This window comes from Choloepus didactylus, chromosome 6 (genome assembly GCF_015220235.1).
Source record: "Choloepus didactylus isolate mChoDid1 chromosome 6, mChoDid1.pri, whole genome shotgun sequence".
NCBI classification, from domain to species: domain Eukaryota; kingdom Metazoa; phylum Chordata; class Mammalia; order Pilosa; family Megalonychidae; genus Choloepus; species Choloepus didactylus.
The window spans coordinates 52,366,117-52,384,113 of NC_051312.1; the positions used below are offsets into that span (position 1 = coordinate 52,366,117).

At 34.2% G+C, this 17,997-nt stretch overlaps 1 protein-coding gene across 1 annotated transcript in view; it reads left to right on the forward strand.

The window, feature by feature from the left end:
• Positions 1-17,997, forward strand: part of KIF18A (kinesin family member 18A) — a 94,155-nt gene that overhangs the window by 20,269 nt on the left and 55,889 nt on the right. Inside the window, exons 9-12 of the mRNA XM_037838504.1 lie at positions 3,003-3,165; positions 7,679-7,843; positions 12,671-12,792; positions 14,809-15,041. Of these exons, the coding sequence (XP_037694432.1) occupies positions 3,003-3,165; positions 7,679-7,843; positions 12,671-12,792; positions 14,809-15,041 (683 nt within the window). The remainder of the gene's footprint in view (positions 1-3,002; positions 3,166-7,678; positions 7,844-12,670; positions 12,793-14,808; positions 15,042-17,997) is intronic.

Consider the following 17,997-nt stretch of genomic DNA (forward strand, 5'->3'; position numbering starts at 1 on the left):
TGATTGACATTGAGTAAAGTTAAACTTATTTGACTCTCCCAAAGCCAGTTTTCTGAAGTCACCAGTATGAGACGTTAACCACAACTTAAACCATTGGTTTTTTCAGTTTTGGACACTATAGTATGTAGAGGGTTATCTTGAGGTCTGTAATAGTAGCAGGAAGACTAGTCAACAGTGTCTTTCAACCTAGTTTCAACCAAAACAACTTTTTTTTTTTAAATTGGGTTTCCATATAGGGCTTTTATATAAAAATGACTAATTTGAAAAAAGATGAAAATAAAGTTCTCTGCCTTAAATGCCCCCAGATGCTAAGATAACTACTTTTGACATAATAATACCTTATTTTTGTTTATGAGTTTGTTGTTTCTGATAATTTTTTTAAATCCATGTTAATCTCATCACTACAACAAAGCTTTGAAATAGCATAAGAAGGTATTGTACTTTCACTTACTGATGAGACCAAGAACAATGAATCACATCTCAAATTATAATCCTTTTATTCCCAAGCAATGATATAACTTTACAAATAAAAATACTGTAACAGGTGTTTCTCTATCAATAATAGTCAGTTTTTCATATAGCATAAAGTTGACTAATACGTTGATATTTTACATGAACTCTTTATACTGAAGATTCTCTCAAGTTTTCTGATCTGTTAATTCCTCTAACAATGAATTTTCTGTATAAAATTATCTTATTAGGCTTATGATGCTCTTGTTTTATCCCGCCAATTTTATAATTTCTTTTTAAAAAAATAAGTGAAAGTGATTCCATATATTCGTTTAGTCTTATGAAAGAAAGCTTTGACATTGATATAATTAATTGTTGTTTTTACTATTATTTAATTTTGCTGAAGTCAAACATAGGCTTGGCCTCTATCCAGTCAGATATCTCTGTTAATGCAAGTTTCTTGAAAAGCAAAGAAGTTACCAGCTACTCAAATTTGGATCATTGCTTGCATAAAATGGAATCTTTCAGGACTACTTAAACAGGTCTACTTTATGAATTAAAAGCTTACTGATTAGTAGACTTCTCTGGAGTTGATGTCTTTAAATTGTTCACTCTTCCTTTCTGGTAAAATGATTCAGGAGAGAGACAGCATTCATTTAGATATTTTTCACATTTCACCTTGACCCTTAGCCAACAGTTAGAACTCTTGAGTTTTAAATTCTGGCAACATGTTAATATTACTTGTGTTTAAAAAAGAAGACAGTGATAAAATCATACACGCCATAACCTTTGTCATTTCACCTCAGAAGTAAATGGCTCTTAAAAGAAATATATATTTTATCATACCAGTCATACTGTTACATTAGACCTTTTAATGCCATGAGTTTTCAGTGTCTTTTTCCATAAAAAAAGTTTATTTTAAATGTATGAAGATTAAACAATAAAGAATATGCAGTATTTTCTATCTGTCAAAAAGCTATTTGGAAAGAGAATATTCGAAAGGAAGTCATGAAAAGAAAGTAGGGTTGTTCTTTATACAAAGTAATTACAGAACTTCACCTGTGACTATGTGAAGAAAATTGTGTAGGCTTTAATATTCATTAAGTATTGCCTAAAAATATTAGTGCAGACTTTTGTTTTCTGGTTACTGGAATGTTTTAAATAACTATAAAATAGTTATTATTAGTCAATCCTTTAAGATTCTTTCTGATGCAGTTTTTTGAAAGGAGTTCTCTAGAAACACTCTTTGGCCAATTTCCTTCCATCATAATCAGTAAATACCACAAACTAAAATAAGTCTGGGCCACAAATTACAAAACTGACAAATATTTATGTCCTTGGGTAAAATGTTACAGAGGAACTAAGAAATTATCTTTGGGTATAACCTAAAGATAACATCAGTTCATTTACTGGCATTAGCATTGTTGTAATATAATACAATGAAATTGCAATGTCCGTACATACTTTCTATGAAATATTTATAAGTTCAACAAAACTGCACTAAAGTCAGTGTGTTGTGGCTTATATTCATTCCCAATAGTTTCATTAAGAACTACTGACGTAAATTGGCAGCATTTTTACCACAGTTCCTTACTAAAATTCTGGCTAAAGAACATTTATTTTTAAGTGCATATACTGTGTTGCAATTTTATCTTAGTCTCACTACTAACTTTTCTTTTGAGAATTGTGCCTATATATGGCTGTTTATACTGTTATTATAGCTCAGAGTGACTTAAAAACACAAATATATTTTTATAAAATTAAAATATCCCCGTAGCCAATGTTCCGCTTGCCCTGGAGAAGTCAGCTTGAAATCTTCAGGCATTTAGAAGATATCTGTGTCAAACTCCCAACTTTGATCTCTAGAACTACATTGCCCTTTGGAAGAAAAGCAGTGTTGTGGTTTTACTAGGTTTACCACTTTCTAAAATTGAATGTTTGGGTCCTCGCAACATCAGCTGACTTTTATGATAGGCTGAAGGGGGTACCTTACCAGATGGTGTGTTTTCACTATGACAAATTCTGAAGGTGAAAACTGGCTTGCTCTCTCTTCCCTAGGGGGCCATGGAGGCACCATATGATTATGCCTCCTACTGCTTATTTCTTCACAGTGAACCAGCAGCAGAACAACACACAATGCTTATGCAGCTAATGGGAACCTGTGAATTTGGATAGTGTATGTCCAGATCATCATTCTTTCCCCAAAGACATAAAATAGATCTTTGCTAAGCAGTTAAATTGCATGTAGATGTAAGCATAGACAAAATTTAGTGTATTACTAAAATCAGAGGGCTAATGATGTTCACTTTCAATAACATGATTTTCTTAGAGTAGGAGATGAGAAACCTAACCTAGTAAAAATAAAATTTAATAACCTATCTAAATATTTTTGTAATTTAAATAAGGAAACAATCACTCTGACCCACTAGCTATTTCTCATTGTCAAATTCTGCAAGTGGTATATATTCTTTTCTTATGCATTTCTTTAAGTAAATTTCATATAATTCATCAAAAAATTAGTGAGATTCTGTAATGTGTTTTATTTTTGTTAGATATCAAGAAATTCTGAACTGCTTGTTCCAGAATCGAGAAGAAATCAGGCAAGAACACCTGAAGTTGGAAATGTTACTTAAAGAAAATGAACTTAAAACATTCTATCAACAGCAGTGCCTTAAGCAAATAGAAATGATGTGTTCTGAAGACAAAGTAGAAAAGGTATTTAACAATTTTATAATAAATTTTATTGTAAAAACAGAAACTTCTAATTCTAGAAATTTGATAGGCGAGGTTACCTATCACCCATCTTCTACAAACACCTGGATGTTCTGGAAGAGGTAGCAAACATGGTTTTAAATGTGTAGCTAAAAGAGTACCAGAGAACAAGTTCAATTCCTAGGTGTCAGAAACTAAAAGAAAACTTTTAATCTCAATTGTTTGTGTTATACTTATGTGAGGGCTTGTGAAACCTAAAAGGCTTGAGTTTTAACACACTTAGAGAGGGAGGTAACAAAGGTGAGTCAATGGTAACAGCTCCCCCCAGATGCAGGCAATAGTTTACAACTTAGGAACAGGAGGTTTTTTTTTTTCAGGGAAGAGTATTTTATCACTGACACTGTTTAGAATTGCCAGCACATGGTGCTAATAAAAAGCAAACCAACCTTTAGTCGGTTTTATTATTGCTTTTAAATTATGTTACAGACTGTACACCTCCACCCCAGCACACTCCATTACCCTGACCTGATGTACCACCACTGCTTAGGTACAGGACCCAAGGGAAGCAGGGAGTTAAAAATGAGAGCACGCACATAAAGCTAGGAACCTCAAAGGTTTTGTATCTTTCATAATGGGGTGCACCAGGAAAAGAAATCTTGCCGACCACACAGGACAACAACAAGGAGCCAAATAATAAAACGTATTTTCCATATTGGAATTTACTGATGGTAGGAATAAAAATAGTAGGTCATGTTGTAGAAACTTTGGTTGCTAGGAATTTAGAATCTCTTCTTGTAGTCAAAATGCAGTTGTTGAAACCTTTAAATCAGAGTGCCATTTTTTAAACATTTGAATATTATTTGGTTATATTAATATGCTTAATTATTTAATCCCAAATTAATTTACATAATTGTTATTTTACCATTTCTTAGTTCCCCATTGAATTTTGAATGTGTCTGGAAGGATTAAGACATGGAGTAGTGGAACGAGTTTGACAAGTTTCTTGAATTTTTTTCTGTTTCCGTCTTTATTTTTTTGCTTAATAGCCTTTTTATTTTCTTATCCGCTTGGCCTTTTATGATTTCTGACTTAAGGTATTTTTAATTCATACATTCCCAATTCTAGTAGCTATTCTTGTAAGGGTAGGTGAGCAATGGAGATAAAAACTCAAAGTTTATTGGTTGTAAACTATTGAATAACAGGAAGACATTGAGAGGCTGATTTTTTTTTTTTTTTTTTTTTTTTTTTTTTCTCTTTTTGGAGCACAGAAGTGTCAACCCATAGACATACTGAACTGCTTTCTAAGTCAGTGAAGTTTATATCTGACTTCAACCCACTCCTAAAAATGTTGATTGTCAGAAGTGCTAAAAGGGTCTCAACATTGATCCAGCTAAAAATAGTCCTAGATATGGACTCTGAGATTAGTATTAGAGTGAAGCTCATGGTTAATTTTATGACCACATAAAGATAATCCCTATAATACCTAAATCTTTTCTAATGAAATATATTTATAGTGTTAGAAGTTCTTTTGCACAAACAGATAGTGACACCTAAAATTTAAGATTATGTATTTGTTCTCCTCAAAACCTTTTGCAGTGTTCTGGGAATTTTATTAAATACATAAAGCTCTCTCTTTCTCTCTCTCTCTCTCTCTCTCTCTCTCTCTCTCTCTCTCTCTCTCTCTTTTTTTTTTCCTGTCAACACAAATAGAAACTCTGTACAATTGAAGCCTTAACTCCTCTTCCTCAGTCCCCACACCAGCTCCTGGTAACCTGTATTGTAGATTCTGACTGTGAGTTTGCTTATTCTAATTTTTTCATATCACTGAGATCATACAGTATTTATCCTTTTGTGTCTGGCTTATTTCACTCAAAATGATTTCTTCAAGATTCAGCCAGGTTATTGTGTGTGTCAGAATTTCATAGCTTTCCGTGGGTGAATAATATTCCGTTGTATGTATATACCACGTTTTGTTTATCTATTCATCAATTGATTGACACTTGGGTTGCTTCCATCTTTTGGCAGTTTGAATAATGCTGCTATGAACATTGATGTGAAAATAACTATTTGAATTTCTGCGTTCATTTCTTTGGGGGATATACATAGAATTGGGATTGCCAGGTCCTATGGTAATTCTGTACTTAATTTTCTGTGGATATGCCAAACTGTCTTCCACTGCCGCTGCACCACTGACAGTGAATGAGTGTTCCTATTTCTCTACATATTCTCCAACACTTGTGATTTTCTGTTGTTTTAATAGTAGCCATTTTAGTGGGTAATAGCCATTTTAGTGGGTGTGAAATGGTTGTCTTGTGGTTTTGATTTGCATTTCCCTAATGGCTAATGATGTTGAGTATGTTTTCATGTGCTTTTTGTCCATGTGTATATCTTCTTTTGAGAAATGTCTAGTCAAGTCATTTTTCAATTGAGTTGTTTGTCATTTTATTGTTGAAGTTTAAGATTTCTTTTTATATTCTGGATATTAAAACTTAACAGATATGTGGTTTCCAAATATTTTCTCCCATTAATTAAGATATCTTTTCACTTTCATGATAACATCCTTTGAAACTCAAAAGTTTTTAATTTTGATAAGGTCCCCTTTATTTATTTTGTCTTTTGATGCTTGTGCTTTTGGTGTAAGGTCTAAGAAACCATTGCCCAACACAAGGTCCTGTTGATCCTTCCTACATTTTCTTCTAGAAGTTTGATAGTCCTGGTTCTTATATTTAGGTCTTTGATCCATATTGAGTTAATTTTTGTATATGGTGTGAGATATAGGTCCCCGTTCCTTCTTTTTCTTATGGATCTCGAGTTCTCCTAGCATCATTTGTTGAAGAGACTGTTCTTTCCCAATTGACTGGATTTAGCAGTCTTGTCAATAATCAGTTGGCCATAGATGTGCGAATCTATTTCCAAACTCTAAATTCATTTCCTTTGGTGTATCTATCTGTCCTTGTGGCAGTGCCATGTTGCTTTAACCACTGCAGTTTTGTAATGAGTTCTAAAGTCAGGAAGTGTGCATTCTCCAACTTCATTCTTTTTCAAGATGGTTTTGGCTATTCCGGGCCCCTTATCCTTCCAAATAAATCTGATGATTGGCTTTTCCATTTCTGCAAAGAAAGTTGTTGGAATGTTGATTGGGATTGTGTTGAAACTGTAAACTATTTTGTGTAGAATTGGCATCTTAATGATATTTTGTCTTCCAAGCCATGAGCATGGAATGTCCTTCCATTTATTTAGATCTTCTTTGATTTCTTTTGGCAATGTTTTATAGTTTTGCGTGTACAAGTCCTCTACGTTTTTGGTTAAATTTATTCCTAGATATTTGATTCTTTTTGCTGCTATTGTAAATAGATTTTTTTTCTTGATTTCTTCCTCAGATTTCTCATTACTAGTATATAGAAACACTACTGATTTTGCATATTGCTCTTGTATCCTGCCACTTTGCTGTACTTATTTATTAACTCTAGTAGCTTCATTATAGACTTTTTAGGATTTTCTATATAAAGGATCATGTCATCTGCAAATAGTAAAAGTTTTACTTCTTCCTTTCCAATTTGCATGCCTTTTATTTCTTTTTTCTTCCTTAATTGCTCTGGCTAGGATTGCCATTACAGCTTTGAATAGCAGTGATGACATTGAGCATCCTTGTCTTGTTCCATATCTTAGAGGGAAAGCTTTTAGTCTTTCATCATTGAGTGTAATGCTTGCAGTGAGTTTTTCATATATGCTCTTTATCATTTTGAGGGCATTTCCTTGTATTCCTAGTTTTCTAAGGGTTTTTATCAAGAAACGATGTTGGATTTTGTCAAATGCCCTTTCTGCATTAATTGAAATGATCATGTAGTTTTTTTCCCTTCATTCTGTTAATGTGGTATATTATATTAATTGATTTTCTTATGTTACACTGCACTTGCATACCTGGGATAAATTCCACCTGATCTTGGTATATAATTCTTTTAATGTGCTGTTGAGTTTGATTTGCTAGAATTTTGTTGATGAGTTTTGCATCTATATTCTTAAGTGAATGTTTTCTGTAATTTTCTTTTCTGTAGTATTTTTATCTGAATTTGATATTAGGGAGATGTTGGCCTCAAAGAGTGAGTGAGGTGGTGTTTCCTCCTCTTTGGGTATATTTTACTTAAAGTCAGGATTTAGGTGTATATTGAGAATGTATTCCAAAATTCCTACTTGCCATTTGTTTTCGAACAGCAGTTCAGTATGAGTGCCCTGACAGAAAATGTCCCAATAGAGAACCATCATATATTATACATTTGATGGGTCTTAGAAGTTTTATCAAAAATATACTTTGGGGAGTTTTCTGTTAGGATCTTTCTGGTTTTAAATATTGTTGCTATCAGATCAACAGGTTATTTCCCACCTTCATTTCTAAGTGTCCCAACAAAATTTATAAATTTTAAAGCAGTAAAAAGATAATTTGATTTAGCTGCTTTACTAATATCACACACATAAAATATCATAAAAATTGGGTTGACCATTAAATGTATTGCTTCAGGCCACTTGCAAACGAGATCATAGACTTGCAATTTTGAAAACACGTCGCTGCTACCTGGAGAAGAAAAAGGAAGAAGAATTGAAGCAGTTTGATAAGAATACTAACTGGCTCCATCGTGTCGAAAATGAAATTGGACTCCTAGGACAAAGTGGTCGTATTCCAAAGGTACAGATGGGTGTGTATGTTCAGAATTATAGTGTTAGAAATGAGCTCTTTAAACCTACTGTCTTTATTGATGAGTAAATATCATTCATAAAACAATTATTACTCAAGCTGTGTGAGCTTTAATACTCTTTTAACTGTCTTTAACTGAATATCCTTTCTGTCTCTCTGATTATATACTAGATATGCCTTTTTGAACTTTCAGAAGAGTAAAGTTAACTTTAAATGTTATTCTTAATTTACTGTATCCTTTTATGAAGTTGCTTCTTTATGTTAGAATAAAGTAATCCTATTTCAAATGGTATTTGAGGATTTATCATGTAGGCTATTTAAAGTTTCTTTTAAAACTTGCTATTTTGTGCAAAAATAATTGTAAATGTAGTCATAATTACATTATGACTGTAGAAAGCTGAATGTGAAAGCTGTGTATGTAAGATACTAAGATATGCCACCAAGAATGGCAAAAGATTATGTTTATCATGAATGTCATCATTATGCTTTTCATATCATGGCTGCAATTTACTATTCCATCTCTAGTCACAAATTCACACCAAGACTAGAAGAAGAGGAAAGAAAGAAAAGTACGGTGCATTCTGTATTAGGAGCATAGTGACTTTTCAAGAAATTCCTAACAGATATATCTTATTGGCTAGAACTAGGTTACATGGCTATCCCTGGGTACAAGGGAGTCTGGAAAGTTGATTTTGCTAGATACCTTATCACCCTGAACAGAACTGTAGTTCTTTTAATAAAGAAGAGGGGTGAATGAGTATGGAATAGGAAACTAACAAGCAACTGCTACAAGGTAACTCATTTTGATCCAAATATCTAATACTTTAATAGAAACACTTCTTTTCATTCTTTTTCTGAAAGAAAGAGCATCTGTAATTTCTATGACTTTTTTGATGATGCTCTTCTGAAACTAACTGCATGTCACCTAATTGATGTCTACCTTTCTGGAATCTTCAAATTTCTAGAGGAGCACCAAACTGAAAATAGAGGTAAAATAAAATATAAAAAATTAAATAATAAATTAATGCAGACAATAATCTTTAGTATATAAAGATATTGATTTTTTAAAAAAAATCATTAGCCAATGATTCATGACTAGGGAAATGGTTTCTCTGATTGGCTAGCCATACTATAAATGGCCGTCTTTTGGCATTAAAGCTCAGACATAACTGGAGAGTAGACCTTCAAGAATACTTGATGACAACTTGAAGCATGACAGAAGCAGCAAACAGCAGATACCCTGTTTCTGAAGAAGAAAGCCAAAGACAAATAGAAGCAGAATAATTCTTGGTTGTGGAGACTTGTGGCGGGTCAGCCAGCAACTTAATCTACACTTCAGTAGTTCTAAGTGTCTTCAAAATCTGTTGCTGAAAGCATACCAGCCAATTAATTCAGTAGACTAAGACATTAAATACAGTATATAGCACATACTCTTGTGAAATTTCACAGTAGTGTAACTTAATTTATAACGCACTTAAAATATTGTCTGCAAAGAAAATGTAAATACTAGAGAGAGCATGGAGTTGGAGACTTAGTAATTTAGTATCTACCTCTTAACCTCTGAAATGTATCTACTTCTCTCTATCCCCAACTGCCATTACCTAAATCAGACTTTCAACAGACCCTCCCCTCCCCCTCATTATTAGACTGCTACATTTGGTCTTGCATCCAATCAAGTTCCACTTTTAATTCATTCTCTCCACTGCAACCAAAGTGAACTTTCTAAAAGGTAACTCTGATTATATCTCTTTAGTATCTTCTCTTTAGGATATGGTTTACCAGGCCTAGCATGATCAGGTACCTGAATACCTCTCAGGTTTATGTATTATTTCTTAATATGCTCTATATCTTTGCCATTACTGACCTGCTTATAATTCTCAGAAGAGGTCGTGTTCTTCCAATCAAATCTATTCATTAGCATGTCATGACAAAAGAAGATTCAAATTATAAACTTGTTTTTCCAAAGATGACAAACAGCCAAGGCCTGTTGTTGGACTAATATTAATTATTCAGTCAAATTTTGTCCCTTTTTAAAAAGTGAATCAAAAAAATAAAGGAGCTATGTGGCCACCGCCTAAGAGGAGAAGAGCTGAGCGGGGTGGGGGGGGCGCTGCAGCCACTGTTCTGCCCCTATGCCTCGCATCCACCTTGCCCACCCCGTGCATGGCACCTTCTTCACTTAAGAGGTGTTTGAGTGTGCAGAACACGACGGTTGCTCCACAGAGGCAGCTCGCAGCCTAGGCAGCCCATGATCAAGGCTTCCAGTCACCAGTCCTTCTTCCTGCTGTGCCACTGCATGGCTGTCTTAGTTGGCAGGAAGGCGGCAGCCGGGAGGAGTGACCACATATCTACACTCAGGCTGCTGCTGCTGCTCTTGCTGGTTTGCTGCTGTGGGCCTAGTCGGGGTCCTAGCTGCCCTGGAGGAAGACCCTAACCACCTGAAAAAGGAACTGCCTGCACCTGCCTGGCAGCTGCAGCCTGCGGCTGGTCAGGGCCCGGAGCCACCGGGGTGAGGTTATGGTGTCCAGTTGTTTGGTCAAGCAAGCACTGGCCTGATGGTTATTGTCAGGGTATATCGTGGATTTAAACTATCAGTGAGTTATTGCATCTGTAATCAACTGAGAAGATTGCCTTCAACAGTGAGAAGAGTTTCATCCAATCAGTTGAAGGCCTTAAAAGAAGTGCTGATTTCGGCAATCAGAAGGGAGAATTTCCGTCTCTACTTCAGTCAGCCAGCTTCCCCTGGAGCATTCATCAAAAACCTTCATGGGAGTTCCCAGCTTGTGGCCCACCCTATGGAATTTGGATTTGCCCATTCCCACAGTCTCATGAGCCAATTCCTAAAATATGTATCTCCTGTTGGATGTATTTACCCAGAGAACCTTGACTAATGCAGATTTGGTACCGGAGCGGTTCTTCAGAAACAGAATCTTAAGAATGAGATTTCTGAATTGGTTCTAAGGTTTTGGAATTGCTTCTCTAGTCTGATTAGATTCAAAGGCATTAGTGACTATTTCCGATAGTCAAGATGGCACTGATAGTCCCTGGCATGAGTTTGGCAGTAGATACACAAAACGTCACCACCAGATACAGCTACTCAAATGCTTATAAGAGCCAAGGCTTTGGGTGAGAGGGTATTTGATACCTCAAGTTATGTGGAATTACAAAGAATGATGATGTTGGCTGGTTGTTCCTTGATAGACTGGATACGGTTGCTAAAGAAAGGGATGAGCTCAAGGCCTCATTCCCAACTCAGCTTACAAACATCAGTGTGTATAGAACATTCTTATTCTTATTTTTACCTGCATAATATTCCATTAAGTAGATATAGCACTTATTTAGCCAGTTCCCTATTGAAGGATTTAGTTATTTTGTCTCTTTGTGATTACAAGTGATAGCATTCTGTCTTTATATGTTCCTAATTAAAAAGATTAACTTCTTTGTCATTCCTAAAAGAAAAAGATAAAGGAAGATTATCAGAAGTAGTATATAAAGGAGGGATTTTTTTAAAAGAAGGAAAGATCGTGGAATATCTGGCTAACATGTTCATGCTGTTAGTACCAATGAATTGTCTAACTGGAACAGTCTAAAGAGATTAACTAGTTCATCTCTTAAATTTTAGTCAACTAAATTTATCTCCATAAAAGCCAAATGTTTGGTTTAAGGCTGTGTTTCTGTTGAGGCTGAGACCATCTCTAAAATGAGTTTACTCATAGACCAGTGCTCTAACTATTATCATCCTGACTGTCCAAAGAGAGTTTGCTCTAAAATATTGGCTGTATTTTTTGAAATATAATCATGAATTAAGTAAATAGATATCTCCCAACTTGAATGTATCGCTTCCACGTAGAGTGACATTGCTTTCGCTGCCATAGTCCCTATCACTGATATAGGAAATGGTTTTTAAAAGAGAAAGAAAACACAACTTTGAGCTTTTAGACATGTCTAAATTAATGGGTTAAAGGCAGGTTGAAGTAGTATTGAAAACTAAAATGGATTATGAGAATTGTCTCTAGGAAGAATTGTCTAGGTACAGTTCTCTTACTTATGGAGTTGTTATCTCAGGCATTCACAATGTCCAAAAAATCTCACACCTTTCATTAGGTGGTAATATAATTTCATGTGGTAGATTAGAGAGCACCTGGGCCTAAACAAGTGAGGCATAGGAAAATGGGACACAACAAAGACAGAATTCATACCTTCTCACACTTTTGCCTCGTGTGAAGCTATACCAAGAGTGGATGAGGGTAAGAAATTCTCTCTTCTTTTATATAACCTCTGTTTCCAGGATACCAAACTCCAACTAATATTATTTCTTTGTTTGTTTGTTCACCAAATATTTATTGCATGCAACCACAGTAACTGTACACTAAGGCTATAAAACTGAACTAGTCTCATACAGTCCGTGTTCTGGTAAACCTTATGTTCTAACACAGGAAGGGAAACTAAAATAAATAAAAGAAATTGTTTCTGATCAGTACTATAACCAGAATATTAGGGGTGGAGGAAAGCCTCCCTGCAAAAGTGAAATTTAAGCAAAACTGACCATATTCATAACCAAGAAACTGTCATTATAGTAAAATTTGTTCTGAAATCCTAACATTCAATTTCTGAGGAAACTTTTGAAACCTGTCTTACTTGTAAGTTATAGACTACCTATCCAAAAGCTTTTTATTTTTCAAGCTGTTTCTGAACATATCACTTCATATTTAAAAAATTTGAACTATTGGCACCAATATTAAATGAGTTTTATTAAAACTGATTTGATTTTAATATTCTTTAAAGAATCTGAAGTGTATTTTGCATTGTTTTCCCCAGGAACTCAATAAAGATCTACAGTGTCACCATTTATGCCTTCAGAACAAAGATTTGAAAACACAAATAAAGCATATGTTGGATCTAGCTTGTCTTCAAGAACAGCAACACAGGCAGACTGAGGCGTAAGTACATGGATCTACCTCCTCCAAACATGTTAGCACTGTAGACACAGAATACCTGAAGCATGGAAGTTCATTTTTCCACTGCCAGAAAATTGAGTTTTATCTTTATGGGGATACGTTATTTTTTAAGTGTCTTCTAGCAACTGAAAGCATACAGTTAGAAAACTTTGAAGTGTGTGGTCTCTTTCCTCCAATCAATTATAAATCAATGCTTTATAATTTTAATACCATTCTTTCTTTTAAAAAAATATTTATATGAATGTATGCCATATAACACAAATTCCAGAAGTGCCTATACAGTGAAAATGATCCTGTCTTCTACCTATATCCTCTAGCCATCCATTTCCCCTCTTAGAGGCAACTACTATTAACACCAACTGAATTTTTTAAGTAGGCAGTTTTTAAACTTCCATTATTCCATAATGATTTTTTATCATTAAAGTGATTGCTAAAAATGAATATTTTTTAAAATCAGGTATCCCAGTTTTTTATGTGATGCTATAGTAGTTCTTTTATGCTCCCTCTACTGGCTCAGTATCATCTTAGTCATTTGATTTTTGAAACATAATAGTAAAAAAGTGCAACTTAATCTTTATTTTTATGATCTTGATAAGTAAATTCTTTTAATGTCACTTTCATGCTTTGTTAAAAAATGGTACATTTATTTCTCTTAAGGATTTTCTGCGGCTCTAAAATTCTATTAGTGTCCTACTTGTGGTCTCAAATAACTGGTAATTACTTTTCCATATTTTTGATTTAGAAGAAGTATTAGGGATAGCTATTTTAAAAAAAAGAAAAGAAAAGAAAAAAGAAAGAAAAACTTTAGGGAAGTCTTCTGTGAACAGAAACTCAACCTAATTTCCCAATACTTTCTTTATATATACCCAGAGCAGATATTCAAAATTCATGTACTAGCAAACCACCTGCAAGAGCCAAAGTCATTATCAGAGAAACATTACTTTATTTTAACCTATATGTTATCTCTGACAAATTAGTACTTCTTTCTGTTTAATGGCTTTTTCTCTGTATTTGTTCCCTACTTGGCTTAAATGGAATATGCAACCCCCTCCCCCCAAAAAAATTATTTGTACGGCTATCTAATATTTAAGATTCCTAGATAATAAAACAGTCCTTTCCTTGTGAGTTTAAAGTATTGCCTAATTATTTGTTTTCCCATTGAACTATCCATGCTTCTAATGGATCTCTTCTCCTAGATGTTATGAATCAGATGGAACATCATATGATGTAGTGTCTTGGTATACCAGGAAGTCTACTACATAAAAAAGATGCACTCAATGCTACTCCAGTAACAGGGATAGGGAAGGTTTTGAGTTAGAGCCTAGAATCCAATGTCCCAACCATTCCCTAAACCCATCATCCCTGTCTACAGCTTTTGTCTTTGAAATCTTTGAATCCCATTCTGAAAGTCATTGGTTTAGGTCATTAAGAACTAACCTCAAGGAGGGCTGGTTTTGTTCTTTAGTTTTGTTTTTGTTTTTCTTCAGTAGTATATAGCTAAAATATGAGTCTCATTGTTTGACATAGTGTATTAATTTTTCATTCAGTCCCATAGTAATTAGTAACAACAACATCTTTGGTTTATAAAGCACATTATGCTTTGCAAAAAGCTTTTATGCATGTTTAACCCAATTAGTCCTCAAAGCAGTCCCCCATTATAAATAGAGCAAGAGGCTATCCAGTTGTCTCCCACTTTATTTCAGTTTTGCCTTATCCGAGGTCATCTAGAAGCAAGGGTGAATGAGCTAAAACTAGTTCTCATAATTACTAGTAATTCCCATCCAAGATTCTCCACCCTATACTTAATGTATTGAAAATAATTACATTGAAATAGCATATTCTAAATATGTGTGTGTGTGTGTGTGTGTGTGTGTGTGTGTATTCCTTATACAAGGAATCATTTTAATAATATGCTAATACTTTGGGTATTTCAAATACAATAATAATGTATTTGAAATTTAGTTTTATCTCTTTTTTTTTATCACCTTCTGTATGTAGAGTGTTGAATGCTTTACTTCCAGTCCTAAGAAAACAGTATTGTGCATTAAAAGAAGCTGACCTATCAAATGCTGCTTTTGAGTCTGACTTCAGAGAGATCGAACATTTAGTTGAAAGGAAAAAAGTGGTTGTTTGGGCTGACCAAACTAGTGAACATCCAAAGCAAAATGATCTACCAGGGGTTTCTGTTCTTATGACCTTTCCACAACTTGGACCAGTTCAGTCTACTTATTGTAAGTATGGCTTTTTGTTTTAGTAAGTAAATAGTAGCATTATTTCAAAAGAGTAGCTTATATATCAATCTATAGAGGATAATTTTTTTAAAAGTAGGTTTGGCTATTCTGTGAAGATTAACAGGGAAATTAGTTTCAGAATCATTCCAATTTACCAGTATCTTTCAAGGGTCTGAGAGCAGATGTGCACTGACATTCTAAATAACTTGAAAGTTATTTTACCCATTTCTGATGAAATAATTTTACTTCCTATCCTTTTTAAAGTTTAACAGCTATTAAGGATGAAGATTATGGTTATGAGTATGATATTGTATAATACATAATCTATCTTTCAGATCAACTAAAAGTATAGAATTTATTGTTTTTCTTTTGACAGTTCACTTGATACCTCTTTTTTTCTCACTGAAATGTACATGGGACAATGTAATTGCAAAGCTAATAAATAATCTTGGTTAAAAAAATTTCAGAGAAAGAACATAACATAAGAAGTAACATGTCCACTTTGACTCTCCTAAGAGCCCCAATCTTGTTATGCCCTGCTTCAGAGAGAAATGCTGTGAACAGTTTGGTTGTCCCTGCAGTTTGTGTGTGTGTGTGTGTGTGTGTGTGTGTGTGTGTGTGTGTGTGTGTAGTATTCATGTTAGACCATTTAACTCTTTAGCTTTTGCTAGATTTCACATGAATGAAAACACTATCATAGCTATTGGTCTGTAAATTTTTTTGTTTAGTTTATTATGGACAGTTTTAGGGTCCGTACATAAAGAATTTAGTTTATTTTCCTAACAGTTTTGAGAATCCAGAGACTAGGTATGCCATAATTTATTTTTACCATTGCTCTGTTGGTGAACATTGCAATGTTCATACCTTTCATACCTTTTTACAGTTAAAAGAGTGCATGAGAGAACATGCTTGTATCTTCACATTTATGTATATGTACCAGATTCCTAGCAGCTGATTTTCAGAGAACTTTTCTAAATGCACTTTCTGTCAAACTGCTCTCCATGAACATTCTTCCTAACCAAGAGTGTATGAGAGAATATCTGTTTCATTCCACTTTCACCTAAATCCAAAATAATACTACCACCATTACAATGTATATTCTTTTTCAATTGCAAGTCTCAGATTACTAGTAAAGTTGTTTCATCTTCTATGATAAATCTTTTACTCATTTGAGTTAGTGTAGTTTTAAATTTATTTTGGGCTTTGGGAGTTTTGGTTTGGTTGTTTTTTTTTTTTTTTTGGTTGGCACTCAATATATAACAACGACTCTTTGTTGGTTTGGTGCTTCTTTTTTTCGTCTTTATCAATACTTTGTACTGGGATTCTTGATTTTTATGTAGTCAAATCTGTATTTTACATTATGCGGAATTTTCTGGGAATCTGGGAACCCAAGACTCGCAACCGAAGTCCATCTTCCTCGTGTCAGCCGAACGGGTCTATTAGAAAATAAGACCTTATTGTCCATGTGAGAAGTAATGGGCTTTCTCCCTCACGGGCTAGACAAGTACCTTAAGACCATATGAGCCTTCTAATTAGGTTAACAATGCCAGGAATCTTCATAAGAACCATGGACTTTATGGGGAAAAGTTGACATTGGGAAAATGATGATTGTACCAAATATTCCTGAGTCCCCAGGAGACCTAGAAGTAGCTTAAAAGGTGTGCTGCTGAGTTCTCCCATCTCTGAGTTTGGTGAAAAGCAAGAAGACCTGGGAACAAAGAGGCTTCCTCTAGTTCTTCTACAGGGAACTCACAAGCTGCCTAATACTCCATCAACAGCCCATAGTGTCATTCCCTTCCACCACACATTGGATCACTGCATGTGGGCCTCCAATAACAAGACCTGAGTCCCAGTGAGACTCTCTTTCAGATAGAGAAAAATTAGAAAAACCACCACCAAAAAAAGCACCTACCCAACAAACTAAAGCCAGTGGGGAAGATGGGTATATATCATCTATTAACCTAATATAAGGAAAAATACCAAAAAAAAAAAAAAAAAAAAGGAGAACTCTAATGAAACAATAAATGAACCCAATTGTGACCTCAGAATTGGGAATGGGTAGTTAGGAAATGAAGAGGTTATAATGGTGAGCAAAATTCTTATTCTGTATGTACAGCTAATAAATCTAAATGGATAATTATATACTCTCCAAGGAAGTGTAATCTAAGTGCCAAGTAAGGACTCTTGAGGCAGAAAGGATACCTCAAGGGAAATTCTAATAAAGGTTTAATCTTGATTCTAAACTGTATCATCAAACTTGAAATCTTGGATATAGGGGATGGGCAGGGGAATAAACAATCATTCCATAAGTCTTACGGAAAGGCTCATCTATTTTGGATTGGAAAGGAATTACGCTAGTGTAGAAAGACTGACTTGAGAAAATTGTTTTCAAATTAAAATAGTAGGGTAATGTTCTGCTTAGGAGTAAAGTGTAATAAATAAGATAATAGAACTTCATAATTACCAAGGGGAGAAAAATGAATGAATTGGCAACTTGATCAAACCTGCAAAAATAAACTGACACAAAATTAAGAAACAAAAACAAAATAAAATGATGGTAATCACTATACAGATTACAAGCAACCTAATAGCAAGTGTCAAATTTTAAAAGCTAGCAGTATGACGTTTGATTTAATGGATATAGATAGAAACTTACATCCCTCAATAAATAAATACATAATTTTTGGCCATTGATCATAATTAAAATATCAAAGTTTTAAATCGAGCTATGTCTATGAGTAAGTTTCATCAATCCGTCTGGAATTTAGTGAGAATTTTAGTTCTATAGATTGAAGTTTTCCTTGAACTCAGGGAAATATTCTTCCATTATTTTCTTAATTACATTCACTTCTCCATCTCCTCCCTTCTCCCTTTATAGAGATTTTTTTACTGGCTACCTCTTTTACTCATAATCTAATAAAATTAGAGGTAAGTAATTGAAAGGTGACTAAAAACT